At 38.6% G+C, this 23,840-nt stretch overlaps 1 protein-coding gene across 1 annotated transcript in view; it reads right to left on the reverse strand.

Moving 5' to 3' along the window:
- Nucleotides 1-23,840, reverse strand: part of b4galnt4b (beta-1,4-N-acetyl-galactosaminyl transferase 4b) — a 140,793-nt gene that overhangs the window by 4,251 nt on the left and 112,702 nt on the right. The window contains exons 11-20 of the mRNA XM_083549882.1: nucleotides 21,348-21,414; nucleotides 15,512-15,655; nucleotides 6,079-6,188; nucleotides 4,822-4,922; nucleotides 4,438-4,511; nucleotides 2,978-4,160; nucleotides 1,683-2,032; nucleotides 767-920; nucleotides 525-597; nucleotides 289-442 (exon numbers count right to left, since the gene is read on the reverse strand). Of these exons, the coding sequence (XP_083406008.1) occupies nucleotides 289-442; nucleotides 525-597; nucleotides 767-920; nucleotides 1,683-2,032; nucleotides 2,978-4,160; nucleotides 4,438-4,511; nucleotides 4,822-4,922; nucleotides 6,079-6,188; nucleotides 15,512-15,655; nucleotides 21,348-21,414 (2,410 nt within the window). The remainder of the gene's footprint in view (nucleotides 1-288; nucleotides 443-524; nucleotides 598-766; nucleotides 921-1,682; nucleotides 2,033-2,977; nucleotides 4,161-4,437; nucleotides 4,512-4,821; nucleotides 4,923-6,078; nucleotides 6,189-15,511; nucleotides 15,656-21,347; nucleotides 21,415-23,840) is intronic.

The following is a 23,840-nucleotide window of genomic DNA, read 5'->3' on the forward strand; positions in this document are numbered from 1 at the left end:
CAAAATATTGTAGGTTACCAACAATTTTACAATCATAGCTTACATTCACTAAAATATTCACAATACTGGTGATGCTAAAAAACGGTAGGTACATACTTAGCTAACTAAACAGCTAAAAACACATAAATTATTATCAAAGTGTATTAATGAGCCAAATTCACTAGACTAATCGTTCATTTTCATTAGCTAAGGTAAAGGTAACATGCTTTTTCACTAATTCACTAATCATAATTATATCTTTAAGAATTAACACTCCAGTGAGCAAACTGAACCCAGTAGTCTAGGTACCGTCTGGCTCCAACGGTGAGCTCCCACAGTCCAGCCTCATGACGATGGGGGCAAAGGCGAGTCTGCCTTCCACACAGTGCTTCCTAATGCTCTCCAGGATGCCCATTGGAAAGTGAATATGCAGATCACACAGGAATACGATGCTGTGGCTATCCTGAGGAAGATGTGATCCAAAATGGGACTTGTCACAAACATTTATAGTCACTTTCATTAGGAAAGGAAGTGTATGTGCTTACTGCTATGGTGTCCACCCCCATCTGAAGTCCAGAAGATCTCTCAAAGTTTCCTTCACGTCTCAGATATTCATACCTGCACGTACACACGATTTATGAAAGCAAATCTTGCCAAGGAGGAAAAATCCTGCATGACAGATGGAGCCACTGAATAGTGTTCATACTACATGGGCTGGTTGAAGTTGACCCTGAGCCATCCATAAGTTGCTGTAAATAGAACAGAGAGAAGGAACGCAGCAGCTCACCTGGGCACTGTGCTCTCCCTCAAGGCCTGCTCCACATCCATGTCTTCACTCTCAAAATCTACGATGATGATGCTAAAATTGTCATCTTTGGTCTCTCGGTGCAAGAGTTCCATGTCGGAGATGAACTGCTGAACCCAGCGTGCCTGGTTCTTCACTGCCAGAGACAAAACAATCAAGTCAAGTAAAGTCAAGAAGCTTTTATTGACATTTCAACCATATATAGCTGCCGCAGTACACAGTGAAATGAGACAACGTTCCTCCAGAACTTTGGTGCTACATAAATCAACATTAAACAGCATAGAGCTACATAAAGAATTTCACTGTGCTTTGACAAGTATAAATCCGTTAAAAATAGGCAAGTGGAATAACCGTTGGACTTAATTTAGTTTGGGGCAATGTTGATTATGAATCCTATCACACCCCAATCAAATCTACCTGCTAATGAGGCAAACCCATTTACCCACTGATCAGGAAGGAAACGCACAAAGAAGGCAAATTCGCCTGTGAACGCTTTCAGTATGGATCTGCAAAAATGTACAAGGGATTTTTGCCACCTGATTTGTCACCATAGAACCTAATGGTTAGAAAAGTCGCCTTGCATTGAACTTTTGTAAATGAAACGCAGCAGCTGAATAATTGTGACAAAGTGAGACAAAGTGCTGTTCAAAGTGAAAATAATGGCGCACCTAATCTTTATTAAACTTGCACATCTAGGTTGCTAGGTGACCGAAACGAAACCAGTTTCGTTCCCACTGATTCATTTGTAAAACCCTCGCTGTAGACAGACATCCTTTGTGCAATGCGTAAGGCAAGAAAAGAATTAAAGTTCTGCGAAACAGCAGTTGAAACAATTAATGAAAGTAAATGTAATTTTCTGGTGCTCCTAAACAGATCAATGAACTTTTAGCTTCAGTACCTGGCACCACGATGTGCACCATGACGTCATGCCTCCACTGTAGCATTATAGGAAGGCAGAGCAGCGGCTTTGGCCAGTGGCCCCTCCTGGACGTGGAAGACCTTGACTGTGCACTGGAGCTGCTCCCGGTTGGCGATTTAGAGGGCACAGCAGGGGAAGAAGGAGTAACGACTTCCCTGCTCTCCACGATTTCTTCATGGCGGCTGCGTTGGTGAAGGAAGTAGATGTACTCAGACAAGCGCACCACTCTTTCCCCGGCTTCCATCAGCTCCAGCTCCACCAGATAACGGCTTCCCCGTGCTGGATCTCTGCGCTTCTCGACATTCACAATACAGCGGAGGGAGTAGATCCTGAGAGAAGGAGATGAAAATCAGCAATACCAAGCTTTATTCATACACACACACAACAATGAAGAATTACAATACGGTGTAATGACAATTTATATATATTTATTTATTTCTTCTTTTTGTTGTTTAGAATTTTGCATTTGTTTGTTAGTTTGTATCTACAAAACTTTATGTAAATTCGTCTGAAAGTTTCAAATATACGTAAGTATATTTAAGTATTTACAGTAAAAAAATTTATATAATAAAAATGTACATATGATAATCAAAACGAATAATAAAAGCAATAAATAAACGAAAAAAAAGAAATATTAAATAATTAAAAAAATTTAATAGATGAAAGGTCTACATACAAAAAAATTATTAATTGATTAAAGATTAAATACGCAATGTAAAGCAACAAAAGTTTCCTTTTGATAGAAAAAAATATATCATGTTTTTAGTATAGCAGGTATTAGTTTTTCCTCTAAAGCGATACTGCAAAATAAGAAAAAAGTACAATCCCTAATGCACAATGCACCAATAACTGGGACGATAAAGTTCCTCTGAGCAAGTCTGTAATAGTGAGAAAGAAAAAAGTACAGAAAAAGATGGACAGAGAGAGAAAGAAGGAGAGATTTATAAAAGCAAAGGGGAGATATATAAGTGTAAGGGTAAAAGTGATGAATCAGCACTGAACAGCAGGCGTTGCACACTTTTTTATATGTGGAAGTGTTGTGAGATACAGAATGATTGTGTCTCTTATTACAGTAATGTTGTGTAGATGCCCTGCTGGGAGAAATAGCTAGAACATATATATCAATGTAATTCCTTCTGCTGTTGTAATGGAGATAGAAGGAACATCGAACCCAGAGCTTTTTTTTCTGTGCTAAAATTGGATGAAAAAAATCGACCTGAAACATCAACAGTGCAATTGCCAGTTTTTTGGAATGCACAAAAAGTTAAACTCACCCTCCATTGTACCTGTTTATCCGTTCGACATACTGCGAGATTACCTCCAGAACCTCGGTCTCAGCCAGCTGCAGATTTCCAGACACGTTGCACCTTAGATCATTCCAGTCAGACCTGAGCAGCTCGAAGTCCACTGGATTGACGCTGAAAGTGCGCTGCCAGTTGATGGCCTCCTCGGTCCAGCCGGGTCGAGGCTCGTCATCCTCGTAGCTGTATTCAGATGTGCCTCCGTCTTTAAGATCAGCCACGTCCGTCTGCTGCGATTCCTCCACCATCTCCGAAGCTTTGGTGCTCCTGATCTCTACAAGTTGCCTTTTTTTAGACGAGTCTGACCCTGTAGGGTTTGATGGAAGCAGGTCTGTTAAGGAGAATGATGGAAAATCCTTTACTTGTTGTACAGTAGGTGAGAGCAAAGAGCTGCGATTTAGTTGCTGTAAAAGTGATTTATCGTCCCGCTTTGGCCACGAAGCATGCCTTTTTATGAATTTCCACCTTGAACTGAAATCCACAAGCTTTTTCCCACTTGCGGTTTGGTACAAAAAGACCCCAGGGAAGATCTCCACCGGCGGCTTCGGTGTACTTTTGAGTGGGTGTGGTTTATTGATCTTGATTTTGCTCGACTTTGAAATCTCTAGATGTGCCTGATTGCTCATAATACGACTCGCCAAAGTGTACAGCGAGGATCGTTGGGAATTCTTCAGCCTTAAAGGAGTGATCTTGTTGCTTTGCTGCACAGGGCTCAGCTGAAGCCACTTTAAAGAACGCCGTGCATGGATTCGTATAATGGCATCTTCTCCTTCTTCGGTACTCTCTTTAAGGTCCGGGGGAGTCTCATGGTCTGCCTCGATACTGTTCCTCTGCTGCCTTGGCTGCCTCTTTTTCCCTAATCTTCTCTGTTCCTCTTCCTGTGGAGCATTTTTACGGTGGCCTTCACTCCTCCCATGGTCTTCTCCTTTAACCCTCCTTCTGGTTCGTTTCATTTTAAATTGCGGGTATACGCGCTCCTGGGTTAACACATGACCTTTCGAGTCTTGGCCTGTTTGGTCTTTACTGGAAATTGTGCTAAGTGAAGCACTCGAGAGCTGATCAGACATGCTGGTGTTACTTGTTCTCCTGACTGGATGGTGGTTAGAGTTGATTGAGTCTTCTTCTAGATCTACACCCTCTTCTTCTTCGAGGAAATCTAAAAAAAAAAAAAGGAAAAACGTTTGAAAGTCATTATTGAGCCTAACTAATAGGACATCACTAATACCGCATTATTCCTGGCGTTCTGCAATCCGTCCAGCACATTCAAGCTCAATCGCATATGCCGTTTTTTTCTTTTTTTTTCTTTTTTTAAGCAATTATCACAAACACAGCTGTGATATCCTCATCTCTAAATGATGTGATTAGCCTCAACCAGATGAAGCCAACTGTTCAATTCTCCTCATAAAACTGTTTCGCACGATGTCACAACACACCGTCAGGATTCGGAAAGAAAAGAGGCGTGTCGTCATCCTCTTCATCCATCTTCATGTATTTATAGAAGCCAAACCTGTTCAGATAAAGCAGAAGGTAAAACCTCACTTACTCACTCACTCACTCACTCACTCACTCACTTACTCACTAACTAGTTGCACTTGTAATTAGGATAATACGATAATACAGTTTTACTCAATTAAATACCAAAGTATTTGCAATTTGTTCAAAGCAACAAGAAACTGCTTTTATGATTTGCACTAGTGACTACATGATGTGGAGGTTGAACGAGCAGTTTTAAGAATTTCGTCTCCGATCTAAGAAATGCCCCAAATCAATTGAGAAAAACTGTAAAAATATTTCATGTGGTAACTGAGACGCCGTACTTTTCCAGGTACACCGGAGATTCCCTGTAAAAGCATTTGTTCTCTCTTTCCATGTGAGTGAGTCTGGTGAAGTCATTTGGATACACGTAGGACAGGTAGACCTGAAAGGAAAATGATCAACACTTATCAGTAAGAATGAACATAAAAAAGTAGTGGTGTAACGTATTTAAGTAAATGTACTTTGTTACTGTATTTACTGTCATTTTTTGCCTACTTTTTAGTTTCACTGAGTATCAAATATGTAAGAAACTTTTACTCTTTACTTAAATACATTTATGAGCCAAAAGATTTATAGTATTTATAGTATGTAGGACTTTTTCTCCACTATATTTTAATTGACAATCACTGTTACCAATTACATATTGAACCTCTGATGAAGACGTCATTAAGGCTCAACACTCCCCTACACACATCTGCTGCCTGTAAACCACTTTATTTTTATTTTTTTTTATCACTGTTGGTCTAATTTTCAGTCCTGAAAGAGCTAAATTACAAAAACTTTGAGAAGCAGCTGAAAGATGAATTCCAAATATCGGCCGTCTCTGATCACAGTCAGCTCTGAACATTTGGTTTTTACTTTATTTTATATTATATACTTTCCATGAAATACTAAAAGTTCTTCTACTTTGTGACATGATGCCTTCATTCTATTTGTTAACTTTTTGTAATATTTCATCTTTTTTTGGTCGACTCGTTTGTCACATTCTGGCGTGTTGAAGAGGTTGTTGTGTTGCAGTGTTAATGCAGTGTTGAGTTGTACAATTTGATTTGTGTTTTAGGAAATAAAACTTCACAAATTAACTGTTTTTAGCTTTTCACTAACGTGTGTATTGGCGTTGAGAACTAGTGCATATTTGAGCCTACGTTCAATATGAGCGAAATACTCAATTACTGTTTAAATCCGATACTCGAAGACTTTCACTCAAGTCATGTTGAAATTGGTGAAATGGAACTTGGAGTAATGGAGTAAGTTTTGCAGTAAAGTATTTATACTTTTACTCAAGTATGGTTTTCAGGTTTACTCTTTACACCTCTGTTGGACAGTTTGGGGAAAAAAAGGCAAAGCGTAGATTTTTTTGTAATAGCATGTCCAATTGGGGGGTATTATTTATGTATGTGTGTATGTATGTATGTATGTATGTATGTATGTATGTATGTATGTATGTATGTATGTATGTATGTATGTATGTATGTATGTATGTATGTATGTATGTATGTATGTATGTATGTATGTATGTATGTATCAGTGCTACTCACAAACTGCAGGCCTTGGTAGCGAGCAATGGGGAAATCTCTCACTACGTAGGTTGGGGAGTAAACACAAGATGGCAGCACCTTCTCCAGCCTGGACTGATCCATCATAGGGACTAAGAGAAAATCATATGTTTTCAATTGAATTGAATTCAACAGGGGAAAATAAAAAGAAATATATAGTGGTGATAAAATATATATTTTGGCTCAATAAAAAAAAAAAAAGCAAACATATAAATAAATAGAAATGTCTAGTAAGTAGAGTCTATAAGTCTATAAGTAGAAAAGTCTAAATATTTCAAATGATCAAATGAATACTTTTATTGCATTATGAAATGTTTAATAATTTGGGCCAACACACAGACACACATGTTGAAGACCACATTCAGTTCATATACACTTTTATATATACTTTTGTTCACCACTTTATACATACTTTTCTTTTAATCATCACAATGCATCAAAGAAATAAGAAAACATCTTAGATCCTGGCTCATAAGACAAACAAACAAACTAATTAATTAATAGAAATGTCTAAATATTTTAAATTGTTTGTGGATTTAGAGAAAGCTTACAAAAGAGAAGAGAGTTGTGGTATTGTATGAGGAAGTCAGGTGTGTCAGAGAAGTATGTGAGGGTGGTGCAGGACATGTATGAGGACAGTGTGACAGCAATGAAGTGTGCAGTAGGAACGACAGACTGGTTCAAGGTGGAGGTTGAACTGCATCAAGGATCGACTCTGAGCCCTTTCCTGTTTGCAGTGTTGATAAACAGGTTGACGGACGAGGTCAGACAGGAGTCTCCGTGGACTATGATGTTTGCGGATGATATTGTGATTTGTGGTGAGAGTAGGGAGCAGGTTGAGAAGAGCCTGGAGAGGTGGAGGTACGTGCTGAAGAGAAGGGGAATGAAAGTCAGTAGGAGTAAGACAGAGTACATGTGTGTGAATGAGAGGGAGGGCAGTGGTGTGGTGCGGTTGCAGGAAGAAGAGGTGGAGAAGGTGGAGGAGTTCAGGTACCTGGGGTCAACAGTGTAAAGTAATGGAGAGTGTGTTACAGAAGTGAAGAAAAGAGTGCAGGCAGGGTGGAGTGGGTGAAGAAGAGTGATAGCAGGAGTGATTTGTGATAGAAGAGTATCTGTCAGAGTGAAAGGGAAAGTTTATAGGACTGTGGTGAGACCTGAGATGTTGTACGGTTTAGAGACAGTGGCAATGAGTAAAAGATAGGAGGTGGAGCTGGAGGGAGCAGAACTGAAGATGTTGAGGTTTTTATTGGGAGTGACGACGCTGGACAGGATTAGAAATGAGTTTATGAGTGGGACAGCACGTTTAGGAGGTTTTCATACAAAATGAGAGAAGCCCGATTGAGATGGTTAGGACATGTGCAGAGGAGGGACATGGTATATCGGTGGGAGAATGCTGAGGATGGAGCCACCAGGAAGGAGGAAAAGAGAAAGACCAAGGAGGAGGTTTATGGATGTGGTGAGGAAGGACATGCAGGTCCAAGTTGGTTTGAAAGAGACACGAGTAAAGGAAGAACAAGAACAAGAAGTCTAAATATTATAAATGATTATATGATGACTTACTTTTACTGTGTTATAAAATGTTAAATAGTTTAGAGACCCCTCAGGTTAAATATATATGAAAAAGTGTTAATAAGTGCAGAAATCTCATACTTAAATATGAATAATATGGTTTAGCTCCAGCATGTAGTTTATAATTGTGAATTATAGTGTTTAGTTTTGGGTTTTTAATAGCTCATTAGTCTGTCAACTGAGTATTATGTGCATTAGCATACCAGAGATTATAGTCTTTAATAAAAAAACAGCTTTCTTCTCAGCAATACATCAGCAATTGTCAGGATCTTCCGGGCACCGGCACGCATTTCCGATTTCACGGCGCCCACTTCTGGGTCGGCGGCCATCTTGCTTTGTTTTTCCACGCGGTATTTAAGGACACCCGAGACTTTAGCTCGGGACCAGATTATTTTACCGGCTCCCTTGTCCCTGAGATTATTCTTGCCAACCTGCCTGCTCTGGATTCTGTTCCAGTTCCTGATACTGATTCTGACCCATGTTCTGCTCTGTTTCTGGTTCTGAACTCTGGACTGTTTTTCGGTTTTGGTTTTTTCTTTCCCTGCATTGCCTTGTTCGCCTGTGTTTTGACCCTAGACTGTTTATTGAACTTTGTTTTTGCCTGTGCCCCATTAAAGCCTATATTTTCCATACTCCCTGTCACATCCTGGATTTGGGTCCCCTCTATCCAGTCTCCACCCACCTTCTCTTTGCAATACAGATATTTCTTCTTTTTTCTTCTTCTTGAATATGTTTAGCTTGCTAAATGTTTTTCATTTTTTCACTTTACTAACGCAATACCAATTTATGGAAATATATACACGACATCATTGTGCTGAAATGGTCACCCTTTCTCAGTGATGTATGACAGATTCATGAATCAGATGCAGACTTGTTCATCAATTAGCTCTTGCATTCAAATAAGTGCTCATTTCTACACCACTTATATAATAAATTAGGAATATTATGTGGAGGATATTATAAATTTGGCATAAAAATAAAAAATGAACTTTTTAAAATCCAACAAATGCATGTTGTGTCAAAGAATTCGGTTCAGTAATAAACAAACTGGCCTTTATTGTTCAAACCTTCATTATGTAAAAATACAAAATCTTATGCATTTACTTTTATACAAACACTACATAGAGAAAAGTTTTTCGACACCTGACCACAAGATACATGCTTCTTGAACATCTTATTCCACATTTAGTCTCCATATGCTGTTATGCTAACCTCCACTCTTCTGGGAAGATGTTTTACTAGATTTTCTAGTGTGCTTGTCGAGATTTGTGGTTATTCATTAAGCCACAAGGGAACAAGGTGTTCTATAGGGTTGAGGTCAGAGATCTAAACCAGGCCACTGCAACCCGTTTAAAGCATGTCTTCCTGAAGCTGGCTTTGTGCACAAGGGCATTGTCATGCTGGAAAAGGTTTGGGTCTCCTAGTTCAAGTGAAGGGACATTTTCAATGCTAGATTTTGGAGACTAGAAAAGTATTTTGTTCCTATAGCATATAAATGAAAAATGTTTATACATTGAAATGTATACCTTATTTTTTGGACTATAAGCCGCTACTTTTTTCCCACGTTTTGAACCCCGCGGCTTAAACAACGAAGCGGCTAATTTATGAATTTTTGCTGGGTTTTTTCCCGGTTTCACAAACTTCAAGCCAAAAAACTGAGCCCCATAAAATTAGACCAATGAAATTTCCGAACGGAAACGAAATAACGCACCTCACCTGTGTTCTGAGCTGCACGGCATCTGGAGAAAATCTTTTTTTTTTAAACGCACGACGATGCCAAAAGATAAACTCCCGAGAGACATAGTTGTGAAAGGAAGGAGGAAGACAGTGAACAATGACTTTCTTGGTCGGCTACTGTTTAGATACAAGCCGGTGTAACGCGTTGAGTCTGGGTGAAGGGAGAGCTCGCTAACTCCAGTTGCAACAGAAATCATATATGCACAGACAGGTTTCCAAAACTCGTGCTTTTTTATTCTTCTTGGCAACAGCGTTACAGGTTAGTCAAAGAAACTTAGAAATGAGCATCAGAAAATAATAAGGACATATTCCTCGGTCTTGCACACATGCAGTAATAGCGGAAAAATGCGGCGGCAGGCTATTCCCAAAATACCGCTATGCTCTTAAAGGAGCCACAACATATTTCAGTCATGTAACAGACACTGTCTTTCGTTAAAGCCTGTGTAAAGTTCATTAGTTTCAGTGTAGACACCTGCGGTTTATAGACATTATTTATGTTCAAAATAAAATCTTTGTCAAATTCAGTTATATATGGGTGCGCTTTATAGTCTGGAAATTACGGTAATTAAAGTTTTGAGCAGATTTGCACCATTTTATAGTTATTACATATTTTTGTATCAGTTTAGTAGTTTTCAGCTCTGTCTATTTAAACAGCCTTCAGTGCCCTCTGTTTGTTCATTGCAAGATAAAATATCAATTTTTTAATATATATTTTTTTCCTCGGCATTGTTTTGTCCGTTCGATCAGTTTAACCTCTGCCTGTTTTCTGCGTATAAATCTGCCTAATAGACTCACGCCTGCTCTTGCATCAACTCGCCTCATCGTTTGAAACTTGCATAGCCTGCTATATGATCTTCCTATATTTCTTTTTATGTCTATTGCATAAATTAGGATGTAGAGCTAAGATGTAAATTAAATGCATATAAGGGTATGCTGGTGCACATGCCAAACGAAATGGAAATAAGGACCTACTGAATGTCAGCTTGATTCCACATGAAGCCAGATCTCATTTTTGCGCCATACATCATTATAAAATAAAGAATATAAGTTAATGGGACATGAATAAGTAATAATAAGGAGTACAGAAAGGTTAAGGCGAAATCACTCTCCTTTGTTAGTTGCTGCATCAGTCCAAAAGTGAGTAAATACAGATTTTGTTACTAAATGCACAACATCGCAATCACACAGTCATGAATGGATTAGTATGTAGTCAGACACAGAAAATCTCATTGCATGGTCTACAGAGCAGAATAAGCATGCATCGGTTGTGCTAAAGTTAGTATGCGTTCATGCTAATGTAAAACAGCACCAATGCAAATTATCATGCGCAAGAAACACTGGGTCCACCAACGAAACTGAAATAAAAATTCAGTGAGTTTGCAGCCTGTCAGCTTGAAAGGTTACTTGCTTGACAACCGAAAGCACAAACATTCGTACAGGTATACAGCAGGGTCCAACAATCTTGAGTGCTGAGAAACACATTCATTGTGCCCTTAAAATACATCTGAAAGAAATTCTTTCGAAATCCAAAACAAGAGCAAATTATACAACAACTTAATGCAAACACAAACCCCCCCCCCCCCCCCCCCCGTGTTTATCTTCATATTCGCAACATATACAGTATTTTTGGTAATACATATTGCACCTTTGCACTCCCATAATACGTTTATTATATATTGCTAACTGCATTTCATTCGCCCTGAACTGGACTCTGCACAATGACAAAGTTGAAACCAATCTAATCTGATCGATCTAATCAAATTAATACTGGCATCAAACAGTATAACACTAAACTCAACTCATTCAGGACCTCACTAATCATCCGACCCAGTTACAGGAATCTATTTATTATCGCAACACTTTACTCCACACCACGGTTTGTCATGACTGCTTTTACATTAATTTGCCCCAACTGTGGATTCCGTGCTAATAGAAAAGTTGTCACCTTGTGACCGTGACATCACACTTGCAGTCTATAAAAGGCCAGTGTTATTTCATGCTCATCCTCAATTCAATTCAATTCAACTCAATTTAGTTCAAGTTAGGGGCAATTCAGTTTGTAGAGCACTTTTAACAATGGATATTGTCTACATACGAAGTTCCCTGGTGGTCTAGTGGTTAGGATTCGGCGCTCTCACCGCCGCGGCTCGGGTTCGGTCAGGGAACCAAACCCAGTCATTAAGGTTGCACAAGCCAGTGCACTCTTAGTGCCGGTCCCAAGCCCGGATAAATAGGGAGGGTTGCGTTAGGAAGTGCATCCAGCATGTAAAACATGTGCCAAATTGAACATGCGGATCACGAATACGGATGATCCGCTGTGGCGACCCCTAATGGGAGAAGCCGAAAGAAAGTCTACATAACATGAGGTTAAGAGGTTTAAAGCCTAGAAGTTGATTTCTTGTAAGTTTATCCCTAATGATTGAGCCAGTGGCCCATGTGGGAAGGAAAAACTCTTAGAGGTGATAAAAGAAAGAAACCTTGAGAGGAACCAGACTCAAAAAGAAACCCATGGCACCAAATTTTGCGTTTGCTTTTCCAGTTGCGTCTTGCTCGCAATGGAGTCAAAAAGGTGCAATCAAAATACAGAGCATAGTGCTATGATCTTTCACACACCAGGACAGTCTAAGTGAATATATTAACCCACAGATGGAAGTGATGAGTTATGGTAGTCCCTATACTGTAGTTTACTAATTTGTTTGTAAATTGGACTCATTTGGATGTTATTTGCTGTCTTTCTGAATAAAACCCATAAACTATTGTTTAAGTTGTCATGTACCATTTTGAAAGTGTGTTTATTTCAAGAGTGTATTTCACAAATCTAGAGACTTGTTCACAAAACTGGTTCATCATTGTGCTCAAATAGTTTTTTTTGGTATTGCAGGTCAGTTTAATTAATCAGATGCAGACTTGTTCACAAATCAGGTTCTGCACTCAAATCAGTGCTCATTTCTACAGCTTTAATAATAAACCGGTGAAAAAAACATGCTACAATCACCGGTTCAGGAATACGAATAAGGTCTTTAGTCACTATCTTACTCCTGCCATCTTCCTTTTCGAATTTAGCATGTGGACACAAGGCCAAAGAACAAGGTTAACTCCAAACAGATTGGATCTTCTCCCTCTTTATCTTTGCATTGTGTACAATTCCAAACTTACCTCACATCTGTCTGGAAATTAGTGCTTTGTTTTGTTCTAACAAGCCGCAATAAACAATTCGCTTAAATTATTTGAGGCTTGAACATCTGCATAGAGAGCTCTGGCATAATTTCAGCAAAGCAAGCTATTGAAATACCCTTGAATATTCATCATCTTTCTTTGGTGCTTAATGGCAGCCTTGAGGAATAAAGCTAACAGCCAATATGGCTGCAAAGCCCACTAGGAAATAAAAGGTGAGTGCCTTCAGCATGTTACAGCAGCAAGAATTAAGAAAGATAGAAGACATGTGGGATGCCCTGGGGTCCATACTGCGCCAACGTGACAGCCCAGAAACACAAAAAGTAGTTTTGTGAACCGGATTGGAACAGGATGCGATCAAAGATTTACTGAAACTGCCAAAGGGATTCCAGCTTTGGTTCAGACACAATGCAGTCGATAAAGTGATGCTCCTTCCGTCTGCATACAAAGCACTGGAGTCTTATAACCACAGTCTCCTGAGCATACGATACACAGGGTATTGAGTCCCTGTTTTGCACTGCCAAACACAGATGTCTGACATGCAAGATCGAAGCCTATTGACTATAATCACTACAGAAATGCAGCCTTGACTCATAAAACAGGCGACAGAAATAGTATTTAGAGTACAAAGTCTGGCTGATATTTTCTGATTTTAAAACGGGAGACAAAACTTGACCTATTTAAGATCTTAAAGTTTTATGAAGCCAAGTTTTAGACTTGAAATATCCCAACTTTTTAACTTGATGCACAGCTTCCAACTGTTTTTTTCCCTCCATAGTTCTTTTTGTTTTGTATAGAGAACAATACACAAGTTTCTACAGCAACACACATTCACTTATCAGGAACACCTGTATGCCTATTCACTCATGCAATTATCTGATTAGCCAATCATGTGGCAGCAGCGCTCTCCAAGAAATCATGCATATCTGGGCCTGGGGGGAAAATATGATCTCTGTCATTTTGACTGATTGTCAGTGCCAGACTAACAGGTGTGAGCATTTCTATAACCACTGATCTCCTGGGATTTACACACACACACACACACACACACACACACACACACACACACACACACACACACACACACACACCAGTATGTAGAGTTTACACAGTATGGTGAGATTAAATCAAAGCAGATAAGCAGAGGTTCTTTGGATGGAAATGCTGAGACTGATTGTATCACTCTGCACAGTGGTGGTGAGCAGAAAAGCATCTCATAATGCATACAATGGTTTCTACTTCTGTCGGCCATGAACAGAAAGCTGAAAGTGGATTGCGCTCATCTATTATGAAGCTCGAAGTGTCAGGCATGAATCTATAGACTTAATATACCCTGTGTTTACATTCCAGGCTGGTGGAGGTGGTGTAATGGTGTGGGGAATGTTTTCTTGACACCCTTTGGATTTAGTTATACCAATCATCATAAGTCGATTTGAGTATTGTTCTTGACAATATGCAGTCCTTCGTGGCTACAATTTACTCTACACCTAGTGAATACAGCGAGTATATTAATGTAACATGTCACAAAGCAAATGTTATCTCAATCTGACTTCATTAACATGACAATAAGTTATGGTAATTTCAGTCCTAATATTTTACATATTACATGATTTTCTTCAGTGGCTTTTCCGATCACTATGTCTGAACCTATCCTATAGATGTGACAGAATTAGAGATTCACAGCATGAAATGTCATGTAACGATCTCAAAATGGACCAGAATCCCAAAGGAATGTTTTTAAAATCTAGCAAAATCCACAGCATGAATGGAAGCCCTATTTAGAATTAATATAATGTTTCTAATACAGTGCTCAGAAAGCATAAAGCCTATCCCACAGCATGATCGTGTAGAATTTACTTACATTTTTTGCAGGTTATGGCTTCCATCTGGTTTATTAATGGCATACATGTTCACTGCATAATATACCTGTCTCAATGATTCAGGTATTACACCATTGAAGGCCTAACGCCATCAAGGCCTATGATCATCAAAATAAAGATAACATTTTAAAACCTTTTAGTTGATTATAAAAAAAATAAAAAAGTTAAATAACTGGTTTGGTCAAGTAATTAGCCCCTTAGAGAACACCAATATAAACTTGCTCAGATGCAACCAATACACTTTCAGAAACAACACCAGGCTAATTGTCCAATCTGACATCAATTGTAGTTGCATTAATTACTTCAGAATAAAACCAGCTGTTTTATTACATTTCCACTGTTGGTACTGTGAAGAATTCACTGTGGTTAAGAAAGTGCTCATTTGCACTATGCAAAAACACAGCTGGAAGACTCATGCCATCTGATACCATCTGGCATAAGGGTGCTATGGTCTAATGAGTGCAAAATTGACTGAACTCCAAGGACTATGTTTGCTTGCATTCCATCCAAAACATACAATACCTACTGTAAAGCATGGTGGTGGCAGCATTATGCTGTGGGGATGTTTCTCTTCAGCCGAGACTGGTCGATTGGTCAGGATTGAAAACAAAATGGAAAACCTGCATCCCTCTGCTGGACACCTGAAGATGGGCAGGTCATTCACCTTCCATTCACTAATTGTTTTATTATAGGGAGGTGCATTGAGTAACCAAGTCAGACTAAAATCTAATAGTAAATCTGTGGATGGATTTGAAAGTGCAGTTCATTTATGCTCACCATGCAATTTGACTAAACTTCTACAAGGAAGAATTAGCAATATTATATCCAAAAGATATGTGTCTCTACAAAGTATAAAATCAGGACAATAATAACTTTCCCAACCTTCTCATTCAATTTTTTTGGTTTATTTTATTACGTTTCAGAACTGTTGTCTTTTTCTTTCATTAGATTGATGTTGCAAGGCAAAATTATACAGGCTGTATATCCAACATTAGATTTTATAAACCCATAAAATATATAAACACACACACAAACACACACACAGGAGTACCCACTCTTGTAGAACGTGTCACGTGGGTCTGGTCTAAGCATGTCTGCAGCATGGGTGTGTGAACCGTGGACTTCCTGCAGAGTGTGTGTGTGGCTGGCCAAGGTCTGCGGGATGTGTTTCACACTGTTCATCTTCAGGCTGGACTCATCTGCGGTGAGAGAGAACGAGAGGGGGAAGTGAGAAAAAGGGTCACACGGTCAACTTCACACATATGAGCAACAGCTTGGCGGATGAGAGATGACAGTGTAGGTCACTGAGATCAACCGAGGCAAGAACGGCAAGAAAGACAAAACATTAAGCTGCACTCAATGGGAAAATGTCAGGATGTATTACATTTGGTCAGGTAGGTTAATGTAACATTTGAGAGACAGAGACAGTATGCAAGTATGTGTGGATATTTGTGGGTGTATATGAGAACTGGAATAAAAGAAATCACAGGGCAGTTATAACTAGAGTTTGACGAGTCATCGGTTTTGCTGATTAATCACCACTGATCACCAATTGGCCTGTAATAGGCAAAAATCCATACTGATAGTTTTTCCAGGTTGCTGAGAAGGTCAGCTGTCACTATACAAATTGAGGCGAATCACTGACACCTATTTCTGTTTGTTTTGACAAGAACTAGAACTGTTTTGACACCAGCTCTGCTTTCTCCATTTTAATTTGCGGCTTCTTAACTTAGAGAGGTGGAAAGTAATAATTATATTTACTTGTGTTACTATAATTGAGCAGTTCTTTGTGTACTTCTACTTTTAAAAGTAGTTTTTAAAATCTGTAATTTTACTTTGACTTAATATGATTGTTTGAACTACATTTTAATTCATTTTAATACATTTTAATAAATTATTCTTATTGAGTAAAAAAAACTCAAAAACAAATAAATAATCCAAGGGGGCTAAAGAATTACGCTCTGGAAACTGCGGCACTGATTAATTGATGGGCCGGTGTATCATAATCACTCTTGTGGAAATTTTGTATATTTTTTTTATACAAGGTCTTTGTAAAAAGCTGTATTCAAACTTGAGGCTAAATTGTACATAGTAAACAACAGCTGTGTGTAAGAAATGGAGTTCTGGCAAAAAAATAGAGGCATGTCTCAGTAAGGTGCAATTCTGACCTTGAAGTAGATTTTTTTTTCCACTTTATAATGATACACACAATACATGGACAAAAGTATTGGGACACCTGACTTTTCCAGCCATATGGTTTTTCTTTTTTTTTTTTTACTGTTACCATAAAGCTGAAAGTCTTTGCATGTGATAGAATACAATTTTCCTTTGAACTAGGAGACCAAAGCCATTCCAGAATGACAATGCAACTGTGCACAAAGCCGGCTCTATGAAGATATGCTTTAAATGGGATGGACTGGAAGATCTTAAAGAGTGGAGGATCTACCAACTAAACACCTGTGGGATGAATGTGAACAATGACTGGACCCCAGGCCTCCTCACCTACTTCAATACCCGACTTTACTAACACCCTTGTGGCTGAATCAGCACAAAATCGCCACAAAATCCAGTAAAACATCTTCCCAGAAGATTGAAGGTTATTATAACAGCAAATGGGGACTGAATGTAAAATAAAAAATAACATACAACTCTTCAAGCCATGCATATTACCTAACATTGTCTATTATGTCTGAAATCTACCTAGTTCTCTTTATTGCATCTTGCGTTTTGAATCTTGGATTTTTACACACTGACCTTGAGCCCCTTTTTAACGACTTTGTACCTGTTCACAATTTTTTATACTCTGTCAATGAGATAAAATTTTAAAAAGATGAATCTGAGCCTGTACTGGGCCTCCATAATGAGCGCCTATAGTCTATTCTGTGTGTAATTGGACACACACACACACACACACACACACACACACACACACACACACACACACACACACACACACACACACACACACTGCTGTACACCTTCAGAATTTATAACGTTTTCTCAGCTAACACTGCAAAATCTCACAAGTGTCTGTCTGACTGGCCAGTAATGAAAACACACTTTAATTAGTCGTATCGATCAGCTTTGGGTTTGTGTTGTGTGTGTGTGTGTGTGTGTGTGTGTGTGTGTGTGTGTGTGTGTGTGTGTGTGTGTGTGTGTTCCACGCTCTGGAATTATAAATGAAGCGGATAAAAAGACAGGGAAAGAGAGCAAGACTTTGCCGTAAGGCTTTGACAGCTGAATCCAGACAGCACTACATAATGGAGTATGTATCACTCCGAGCATATTGAGTGCTCACAGACATATGCACTCACTCAGCTGTGAGAGTATGCACTTGTGTGTGTGCATGTGTGCATGTGTGTGTGTGTGTGTGTGTGTGTTGTCTGTTCATAAGTTTTATCTCCCAGCATTATGTGAACTCTCACAAGTGTCTGCTCGACTGGCCAGTGGTGAAAATGCAATTTAATTAGTTGCATCGATTGGCTGCAAGTTTGCAAGTGTGTGTGTGTGTGTGTGTGTGTGTGTGTGTGTGTGTGTGTGTGTGTGTTTGTGTGCGCGTATTTAAACGTGTGTGGGTTCTCTGTGCATTCCTCTCTGACAGAGCAGTCTGGGTGATTAATGATTGGGACAGCGTATTACACTTTGCACTGTATTCTCTGGGTGAGCGGAGGCGACCAGGCTGTGTTCTGTAATGCACGTCCCTCTCTCCCTCAGCTTGTTAACTATAGCACGGATTAAAAGGAAAAAGTGGTTTAGCCTCGGAAAAAAAAAAAGTTATAAATGAAGCAAAGCTCAAACGTGGGCACACAGTCTTCTGGCATTGGTGGGAAAAGCATGTATGAATAAAAGACCTTTTCCTTTGCCAGTGGAGGCTAATATAAGGGGTTGGGGGTTGCAAACATGTGTGTATGTAGATAGGAGAACAAGTGAAAGGACACGAAAACAACGTGTCTGCGAGTAAAATTAATTTAGAGATTCAAATTAAGACATCGTTTGGCTTGTTGTTGTTGAAATTTGAATGTCTTTACAGAGCATTTCTACAATATACTGTATGAAATACATACCCATTCCACCTTTAATACCTATTTGCTGTTACTCTAAAATAACCTCCACTTTTCTGGGAATTCTGAGAATTTTGAAGTGTGCTTATAGAGATTTGTGAGAGGTCATTCAGGAGGAGGTCCTGGGTGCAGTCAGTAATTAAATTCATTCCAAAAGTGGTGGAGCCTGTAATTTTTCATAGGGGTGGCCAAGCCGGGGCCAGGAGGTACTCTGGGGTGGCACAGAAAATATAATTTGGCACTTATCCAACCTTAAAATACTTTTTTTTAAGTATTATAGGCACTTAAATCATAATATGGTTTAATGTGCAATTGCTACAGTATTTTAATTTAAATTAAAATTGATAGAAAATTCCCATAAAATGTATAGTCTTTTCCATTTTTTGGAAAAATTGGAAATATCTGAAATTTTGGAAATCGGTGATTACCGGTGAGAGTTGCGGTGAGTTATCGTGTAGACATGATCGAGGTTCTCCAAAGTCTTCAAACTTTCATCTTTTGAAAAGCTACAAATGCTTTTTCAAGGTCTTCACTCCAAACTATGGAAACCATTTTCCTGAAGTTTGATTTGTGGGCATTGTCATGCTTAAACAGGTTTATGTCTCCTATTAGAGAACTGAAGGAAAAATTTTATGCTACTGCATGCATAAGCATCCCATACAATTGTGTGCCTCTGACTTTTTGGCAACAATTTTGGGAGGGAAACACATATGGCTGGGAAAAAACACCGGTTCCAATATTTCTGCCCATCTGGTGTTATGTAGCATTTATTTTTGCTCTTATGCACAAATAAAAAGCTCTGTTCATTTATTATTGTGGTTCAAAATATGTTTTTTATTTTTTTTATTTGGAAGTTATGAATGAATTTTCCATAACAACACAGCTTGTCTTGAATAAATATTAATCTCATTCATATTCATATCATATGAATACTGATTTATATTCAAATCTTTGGTCAATATTTTCTTAGTAATACTTTTACTGGCCGAAACTAATACACCTTTGGCCTTATTTACAGCAGGAAGATGTCTTGGAACTGTCTCCATGCTCTGTGAGTCTGCATCCTGATATTTTTTTACTTATTCTTCTTGGAAAAAAAAAAACACAAGCTCTGTCAGATTGGATGGAGATTCCAATCTTAGTGCATCTGAGTTCTGCTATTTGGAGTATTCTAATACATTGAGGTTTTTGGGTTTGGACCACTCCAATGTAGTGTCAGGTCTTTGTAACTTCCATTTTACATTTATTTCGCAGATGCCCTTATCGAGAGCGACGTACAAAAGTGCTTTGAAGACTTTCTCTCTCAATGAATACATTCACACTGGTTTACTAGGTCCCCTGGTGGTCTAGTGGTTAAGATGCAGCGCTCCCACCGCTGCGACCCGGGTTCGATTCCCGGGCAGGGAACCATCCCCAGCCACTCTTAGTGCCGGTCCCAAGCCCGGATAAATTGGGGAGGGTTGCGTTAGGAAGGGCATCCAGCGTAAAACATGTGCCAAATCAAACGTGCGGAGGATCCGCTGTGGCGACCCCTAACGGGAGAAGCCGAAAAGAAACTACTAGGTTGCAAACTTGGGATACTATCAGCCTAAGACTCAGTTGGAGGGAATTATAGAACACATTTTTTTTATATTTATGGTGGTATCAAAAAGTTTTGAGACTCGCTCTGATTACAAGAAAGTACTTTACTGATCTACATTTACACACTATCACCTTCAAAATAGTCCCCTTGCTCAGCAATACAGTGCTTCCAGTGTTCCTGCCACTTCTGAAATACGTCCTAGAAGTCTTTTTTCCAAAGCGTGTCAAGCACCTCCTAGCTGGATCTCAGAAACAGTGTCAAAACAGCAAACTCTGAGCTGGATCTTCATCTTTGGAATGAGGGCCAAGTCTGCCGGAGTTAAATCAGGCGAGTAGGGTGCGTTCGGAGGTGAGATTACAATGTTTCCGGCAAGAAACTCATATGTGAGTAGAGCTCGGTGACAGGGTGCGCACATGGTCAAAAAATCAGATGTGGTAATGCATGTGTTCAGATTAGCACCAGTTAGATATAGGATAGGGTTTTTTGCACAATGACTTATGAAGGTTGGTGCTCCCTGTGACTGTGCGTGCAGCCTTGTTCTGCCATCTTTTCGTTTGCTACAAAACTAGTCTCGAAATTTTATAAAACCACCTCATACACAACTACATAAAGCAAAAAGGGTTTCAGGAAGTGGTGCGTCTTTTACTGCTCCCACTTATTCCTGTATTGCTACGATTTAAATCTCGTAATCTAAGATTATTATTTTTAATGTTGCACTAAATGCTGTTGTAGAAATCCAATGTCATAGCCAATGAGAAAAAAATGATGCCTCCACCACCATGCTTCTTTTCCTTTTCTTTTTTTTCATCCCTATGGATACAAGCCAATAAAAATAATAGAAGAACATTCCAACTTGCTAAAATCACAACTTCAGCTGGTGGGCTGTTGTAAATGAACAGGGTTAATGCAAATTTTTTATGATAGCTGTGTTGCCGAATTTGAAAAATGAAAGCATTCCTGACCGTCTTTCACTGCTGCCTGATTGCACAATTTTGGCTTTAACCATGAAATGTGAACACATTTTGAGTCACAGCAACTCACGAAATGATGAAATTCGGAAGTAACTGCACGCTGAAGTGAATCTGAATGACAAACGGTGACATGAGAATATTGCTGCCTATTACACTGAGGAATAAGTGTGTGGTATACAGGATAAGAATGTGTGAGGAATTATGTGATACAAGCAGGTAATTTAAAGCAGAACTAAAACGCCGATAGAGCTCATTTGACAAAGGAAGGCGCGATTACCAGTGTACAGAGAGATGTACGCCGAGTCGATGACATCATACTTCAAGCCAGGCAAAAAGGGTCTCCACTGAAAGAGAAAAGGAAAGTCAGAGATAAATAGTAAGAAGACAGACATGCCGGAGGTCCGTTATTGCTTTAGAATACGAGGAGCTCCAGCGATGGCTCTGCCACTTTAAAATAGCTGCAAGACAGACAGGCTGCAATTCTTCTAAAGAGGCTGTGCAATTACTACATCACATCTTCTTAGCCTCGCCGTGATTGCCCGAGACAGGTCATTTACCAGAACAAAAAAGGTCTAATTACACCACTGCAAGCTGTAGCCTGTACACACATACACACATACTGAGGAACCGACACACTCCTACTCAGACAAATGTCTTGGACATTTCTATTATCATTATGCTGCTTTTAGTGTATCATAAAGACTTGATAGAATGAGGCTATTGCTTGACAGTTGATGAGTAAAGACAATGATGCTAACTAACTAGTCATTCAAGACACACACACACCACATTTCCACACCATATGTGTGTAGGACTTCTTTCTAAATACTACACAGTAGGAGTGTGCATCTCCATTTAAAAAAAAAGAATGATGCGATACGCATTTTGATGATTAGCCAACGATACAATTTCGATTCGATTCAACAAAATGTGAATCAATTAAAAAAAATAGGACACTATGCAATTAAATATGGTACAAATAGTTCTTTCATTTCTTTGTTTTGGACAGACAGCAAATCATCAATTTACCTAAGTGCCTTCTGACTTCTAAGGCATTTCACAAACACGCCTTTTTAAGGCAAAACAAATAAAAAAAAAAAAAAAAAGTTCTGTCTCCAGGAAGATCTACCTCTGCTGCAGTAGTGCTGAGGGAATGCGCTCGAGAAACAGTTCAGCGAGGAGAAATCAATCTATATATTAAATATTATAATAATATTAAAAATTATACGACAAAAGTAGCAAAAGTACACACATCCTTCTCTTCAGTAGAAGTACAGATACTCATGTTTAAAAATACTTTAGTAAAAGTTGAAGTACTGATTATAATTTTTTACTTGAGTAAAGAAGTTTGGGCTCTGACATGAGCTTAAGTAAAAAGAAGCCATTACTACTACCTGTTTTAGTGTCACGATGGTAACTTAATCGCACATTTGTATCTGTTTTAAATGTATCATAAATTAATGCTTTTCAAGTTTTTAATACTCTAATCAACATGGGCAGAAACAAATATTGATGCTTTATGTATATTTGTATAATTATTAATAGTGAAACCAAACTCAACATTAAGCATGAAGACAAAATATTATTGTAAATGTTTTAAAGTAAAAATGTTTTAAATTATGTAAATCATCAGGACCAAACCAAACCGAACCTTTGATATGTTTCCACACGGACGGTTAAGGAGGTGATACCGGAGACACTGTACCTCTTCTAACTTTTATACAAATAAAATCTTTTTTCAATGTGAATTGGTTTATTTAAAAGTAGCTTTCTATTTATATATTTATTATGCCTGTGAGGGAAATATTCACTGAGATTCAGGTTGTTCTATGTATGTGTCTGTGAAAAGAGCTGACAGACATCAGAGAGTGCCCGCCGTCTGTTTCCTTTATTTTACAAAAGCACAGTGTTTTATTATGTATGTATAAACGTTGATTATTTACAGATTTGAAAGATGCATTGCATTGTACGATCAAAAAAGCTAAAGTAATTTCAGTTCGTTTCGGCATTATGAGGAAAAAGAGGTAATTGTGCGCATCATGGCGGATTTTGGTGCTGATTTGCGACTTGGCGCATCAGCAAAATAAATGTTTACTGATTAAATAAAATTTTTCGGTGGAGGTTTTTTTAGATTCGCCTCTTTAATATTTATTTATTTATATCTTGAATAAAAAATGGTCAAACAGAAATGCGGGCCACATTAACTGTATTTTAATAAAATTTGTGCCGTTAAAATCGCGTTATTTTTGACAGCCCTAATTAATATATTAATACAAAATGAATTTCAAATTGTGTATCCAGTCTGAACTTCCACCATATAGAACACAAACAGAGAAAAGATGATGAACGGGAATGCCTACTTCTGTGGTGTGTGAGAGCCCGGAAATGATACACCAGTGGTAGATTTAAAAAGTCGCACAATGATAGGAAATGCAATTACATTTTAATTCAATTCAATTCAATTCAATTCAATCAGGAAACAGGTTAGTTGGCTGAAAACAGCACTCAATTAAAAAAAAAAAAAATTGATCATGTTACCAAATAGATTAAAACTAAAGGAACGAGTCTGATTTAAAAATGTAAGAAGTAGAAAGTACAGATATTTGCGTAACAATGTAATAGGTGAAAGTAAAAAGCTGCCCGAAAAATAAATACGAAGTAAATAATGAAGTAAAGTACTGATACCAGAAAAACCTACCCAAGTACTGTAACTAAGTATTCGTTCTTTGTTACTTTCCACCTCCAACAACAAGCTCTGGAGTTCACAACA

Source organism: Silurus aristotelis (assembly GCF_946808225.1).
Source record: "Silurus aristotelis genome assembly, chromosome: 9".
Taxonomy (NCBI): domain Eukaryota; kingdom Metazoa; phylum Chordata; class Actinopteri; order Siluriformes; family Siluridae; genus Silurus; species Silurus aristotelis.